This window comes from Dioscorea cayenensis, chromosome 18 (assembly GCF_009730915.1).
Source record: "Dioscorea cayenensis subsp. rotundata cultivar TDr96_F1 chromosome 18, TDr96_F1_v2_PseudoChromosome.rev07_lg8_w22 25.fasta, whole genome shotgun sequence".
NCBI classification, from domain to species: domain Eukaryota; kingdom Viridiplantae; phylum Streptophyta; class Magnoliopsida; order Dioscoreales; family Dioscoreaceae; genus Dioscorea; species Dioscorea cayenensis.
In genome coordinates this window covers 3,199,178-3,204,392 of record NC_052488.1, presented here as the reverse complement: position 1 = coordinate 3,204,392, position 5,215 = coordinate 3,199,178, and the positions used below count along the sequence as shown (strand labels likewise).

Sequence of the window (5,215 nt, the reverse complement as noted above, 5' to 3'; positions counted from 1 at the left end):
TGTATTATTTTTCATGACTACTCAAATGATCATCATGTACTGCTTGAGTCTTGGGCTGCATTCAATGTATCTTTGAAAGCACCAATTTGCTTCCTAAGTTCCTCTCCCTAACAATGAAAGTTTTTTTCTTCATTGTCAAAAACTCTCTCAAGGAAAATTTTTCAAAATTAATTTTTCTCGGGTTTGATTACTTGCTTGTCGAGGTGTTATTGCATCGACACTGGGTGATCAACAAGATATCCTCTATCATCATGAGGGTCTGGAACATTTAATGATAACAATGATCATACAACAGATAAGGAACATTTTGTCATACTACATTTCTTGATAAGTTTTTAAGAGATTACACACACCTAGTTTGGTTCCCACCAGAACAATTGGAACATTGGGAGAGCAAAGCGACGGAATTCAGCATCCACGATTAAAAAGATCTAAAGCATGAGCTAATTGCAAATTTTGAAGGCTTTTTAAGATAATAAAGCGAGGCAAAAACATCTGGATGCCTTAACTGAAGCCTTCATTTAAAAATGAAATATTTATGTATGGCTTCATTTTATAATATGACCTGAGAGATTAATTGTCATCATCTCATGCTGCATTTTAATTTCAATGAATTATGTTATATGCACTAAAAAGATCTAATGAAAAAAACACGAAAAACAAAGCGAATTACAATAAAAAAATCTCGGGGAAAAAAATATAAAAAAATGACATTAATATTATCGATAAATGCTAGAAGCTTGTGGATCTAATGAAAAAAATGGTAGATTACAATGTTAATCTCGAAAACAAAGAGAAATTAGCATCTCTAACTCTCTGTGGACTATAAATGCCGCTAGCTCTTCACCGCAAATCGAGATAGCAAGGAAGCACATCATCGCAGCGATCCACGGCATAGAGAGCACTTAAGAAACAATTAATTTCAATCTAGCTAATGATCCATAGAGCGATGATCAACGACCCGAGATGAGATGACGGTGATATAAAGTTAGCTAGAATTACGATAAAAAAATCGCAAGAAATCATATTAGCGAGCTCGCGTGAATTGATAAAATAATCGATTCAACAAGCTAAAATTCTTGTAAAAAAATTTCAACAAATCATAAGAAAAAATCAGCAAAGCTCTAATTGATAACGATCTAAAGCAAGAAATAGCATGAAAATTAGCAAAGCATACTTGGGAATTAAGATAACCTGAAACCCTAGAAAGAGAGTGAGAGAAAGATGGAGCAATGGGGAGGGTAGTGAAAGTGAGTATATATAGCGGGGATGAAGAGCTAGCACGACCACCGCGAAGGAGACCGCTTAAACGACGCTGTTACGGAAAATTCTAACAGAACCAACTCCGTTATCAATGGAGGCAATCATCGGTGCCGCGGTTAGAACTCACCGGCGGCGGCACAGAGGCGCGGTGCGATAATCGTCGGTGCGGCGGGGCGGTACGGCGAAGATCGCGCGCGAGAGAGAGAGAGAGAGAAACAGAGAGAGAGAGTGGGTGTGAGTGAATGGAGAGAGAGAGAAAAAGTTGTTTTTGTGGGGGTTTTTGAAAACCGGCTGTAATTTATATAAAAAAACAATTATAACACAGTATGGAGCCGGTTTTTAATAACCACCTATATAAAAGTGCTTCTAAAACTGAGAATTGGTGTAGTGACTTAGTGCCAACGCTGGCATAATATCATCTGCATTAGTTCCCGATTCCCATAAGTTGCTCTTTAACACATCCATCCAATGCTTATTGCTCATGTTATGTTCTAATAATCTGCCTATTGTCTTTACTGCCAGAGGTGATCCCTTCAATTTCTTCACTATCTTCTTACCTGTGATTTGCAAGCTTGGATGTTCATTAGCCTTTGTACCACCAAATGCACAACTTACAAAGAATTCCCAGTAGTCATGATCCTCTATGCCTTTCAGAACAATTTTATTTTTTTCATCTTGCTTTCTCAGTACTTTTGATTCTCTAGTTGTTACTACAGTTTTCGCCAACCTCACTTGAGAAGATTGCAGAGGGATGAGGAGTTTTTCCCATTCTGAAGACCACACATCATCCAACACTAGCAACAAACTTTTCCCTTGTAAATTTCTTTTGAGTTCACCTTCTAAAAGGTCCAAATTTCTGTCGTGAATGAATTTTTCAGATTTAGAAACAGTAAGAGAGCTCACCATCTCTTGAAGAATCTTTGACCTATCAAAATCATCTGACACACAAATCCATACCTTTTCATCAAAAAAGCTTGCAACTTGTTCATCATTGAATGCGTGTTGAATCAAAGTTGTCTTGCCAATTCCACCCATTCCAACTATTGGGATGACATTCACATTGCAATCACCACTGGCATCTGGTTCTTTAAGTAATTTTTTTAGTATCTTTAGTTCTCTATCTCGGCCACAAATTTTACTCACATTAACAGAAGATGTAGTCACTCTTGGATTTTGATTTGAATGTTGCAGCACCACCCCAAGGTTATTATCATCTTTCTTTCCCAACTCCATAGAAATCCTTGCCATGCTAATAACAGAACCGAGATCATCATTAATGCAATTTAATTTCCCAATAACCTCTCTTATTTTTGAAATCATGATGTCATCTGCACAAGAATTTCCATATAGCTTTCTGATTTTTAACAAAACAAACTTAAAAGACAGCCAGTCCTAATTAAAAGAAATGTTAACAAAAAAGTAAAGAAAAGGAATACACCTTGCAACTCCAATGGCTTTGTAGGTGAAATCCTAGGCTTTTTGGCTATAGACTGGTTACTTGAGGCAGTAGCTTCATAATCATTATTCATCTTCTCCACTTGTCCTTCCAGTTTGTGATACTCAAAATCATCAGCAAGGTCCTCTGCTTCATAAAGTACATCTTTGAGTTGTTTGTAGAAATAGAGCACACTCTCATCTTGCTTGTGCAATAACTTGGCCACACGAAGAGTTGCCTTGATTTTCTGACTCACATCTTGCAGTTCTTTCACCAAAGCACACAACACCTGTTGATTATTATTCTCAAGGTTTGATGATGATGATGATGATGATGGTATGTCTTTGGAGAGATGATGAATTACACCGTCGACCAGCTTGTCCACAGCGTAGTGAGACACTGGAGCAAACAATGCTCCGGCGAGAGATGATGCAATTCCTGAGACCATGGTTCAAGTACCTAGGGATAATGCTTGAGGTGAGAACGGAGAGGGAAAGCACATGCAACAAGGACTGCTTTATGAGACCAAAGTAACCACTCATTGAAGTCAACAATAAGATTTTGTGTTGACTTCGTCAAATTAAAATCAATCTTTTCTCCTTCACGTTGCAGTGTGGTATATATATTAAGAAAAAAAAAGACATTAACGAGTGTTTGGTCACTCGCAAAGTCACCCGGTTTGGTATTAACCCCACGTCTCTTAAAGGGAATGAGAGGCTGCGTGAGTTTGAGGCCTTTGTACAGGTACTAATTCCATAAAAATTTGGGCATCCACTGAGAACTCCCATAATTCAAAATGAGCCGGCATAAGCCATTAATTTCGTGTAAATCCATTTTCAATTTTAAATTTTAAATAGTCATAATTTTGTATAATTTTTTGAAAATTTTTCTTCTTTATTGAAAAAATTCTCTATCATATGTTAGGCCTTCTAACCCCTGCTTAATCATAAGTTGAGTTTATAAGAGAAAACTTTTATACTGGTGGTGATATTGTTCTCTTATTCCGGAAAGGTCTTTTTCCGAGTCTTCAAGTCATTTAATTGCTGATGGTTGAGAGGATCTAAGCATATACCTTGGTCAAATATTGATAATTACATAATTGTAAGCATTCTTCGTTTGTTGCACAGAGTTCACACCTACTATATTTTAGGAACTTTTTCTTATAATTAATTTTTTTTTTTAAAAAAAATATTGTGAGTAAGCCATGGACAAAGCCATTATCTTGGATTTAGAGGAGATGAATTTTATGATAACAGAGATGATCTCTTTATAATAAATAACAAATTTAACTATTAAAAAAATTAAGTTCCTTAAGTAAAAAATAATAATTATTGTTGACTTCTTACCGATAGTCCATCCTGCAGGTTCAGATTACAGTGTGGTATCTTATTTTTCTTTCTACATATAAAAGACATATCAATAAAAAAGTTTTTAAATTTTCTATTTTGGATATCCATAGGTATATGCAATTTTTAAAAAATAAAATAAAATGATTTCATTAGAAAAACTAAAAATTTTAAAACAATCTTACTTTACCAATGCTCATTTGACTTATTGGTATCGGGTCTCTTATGTTGGGTGTTTGTTTTAGAAATGACCCAAGATCAAACTTTAAAACCCAGACAAAGTTAAGCATAAGTGTTTATTGAGCTTACAATTACACTCCATGTCTGCCAATCCCCGTCCCACATGATCGGCATGTGAGAACTGATCCGGCAATCCTGAGGAGGGATACACACCATCCAACCTTTGAATGGCCACAAGACTTGCAAAATTCTTGGATTTACATAATATAGGGAACACTTTAATAGCATAGGGGAAGCAAGAATTTCATAAAGCATGCCAATGGAGTTCAAATAGACATGCAAATCACAAAATACAGTAAAGTTTCTAAAATAAAGACAATTGTGCAAGTAATACATGTTCATAGAGTCAAGGACACTAGTGGATCCATATTTTTTATAGAATGCAACAATGCTAAAACAGAAACAGAAATACACCAAGGCTCAAGGTGAAGAAGAAGGAAAAGAACAGAGAGGGGTAAGTAAAAAGTCACTCAATGAGTGGATTAGTACAATTTTAAAAAGATATGAAACTACAACATTTAAATCCAACTAAATAAGATTTTACAAGTATACATATAACTTCAAAACATTTCTACATATATTAATACATCAACAAATATACATGTTAGTATTGGAGGAGTAGTAGTGTTGTGATTTTCACTCAATCTCTCATGTAATATAAGCACACACACACACACACTCAATATTGTAAAATCAAACAGGCAAGAGAAAGAAGACACAAGCATTAGTTGCACAACTTATATACATTTGGGGGGCCGAGCCTAAAGATTAACAATCTACTGAAAGAAGTGAAAAAATAATGAGTACAACTCTCACACTCATGCTCACAAAGATAAAGAATAACTCCCTCTAGATTGGCCGATACCCACTCTCACTTACCCTTACCCAAGGGACTTTCTCTGATGGCACATCCTAAATCTTCAAGCATGGT

General features: G+C 35.6%; 1 protein-coding gene across 1 annotated transcript; it reads right to left on the bottom strand.

The window, feature by feature from the left end:
- Positions 1-1,523: 1,523 nt before the first annotated feature.
- Positions 1,524-3,160, bottom strand: LOC120282599 (putative disease resistance protein RGA4). The gene is made up of 2 exons (XM_039289436.1): positions 2,702-3,160; positions 1,524-2,591 (listed from the first exon to the last, which is right to left on the bottom strand). Exons 1-2 carry the CDS (start codon positions 3,144-3,146, stop codon positions 1,630-1,632), a joined length of 1,407 nt encoding a protein of 468 aa, XP_039145370.1. The 5' UTR covers positions 3,147-3,160; the 3' UTR covers positions 1,524-1,629.
- Positions 3,161-5,215: the final 2,055 nt, after the last annotated feature.

Coding starts and splice junctions, on each gene's coding strand:
- LOC120282599 (XM_039289436.1), bottom strand. CDS start 3,146: ATGGTCTCAGGAATTGCATCATCTCTCGCCGGAGCATTGTTTGCTCCA. Junction 2,592..2,701: donor AAAGCCATTGGAGTTGCAAG/GTGTATTCCTTT, acceptor ATTCTTGTGCAG/ATGACATCATGATTTCAAAA.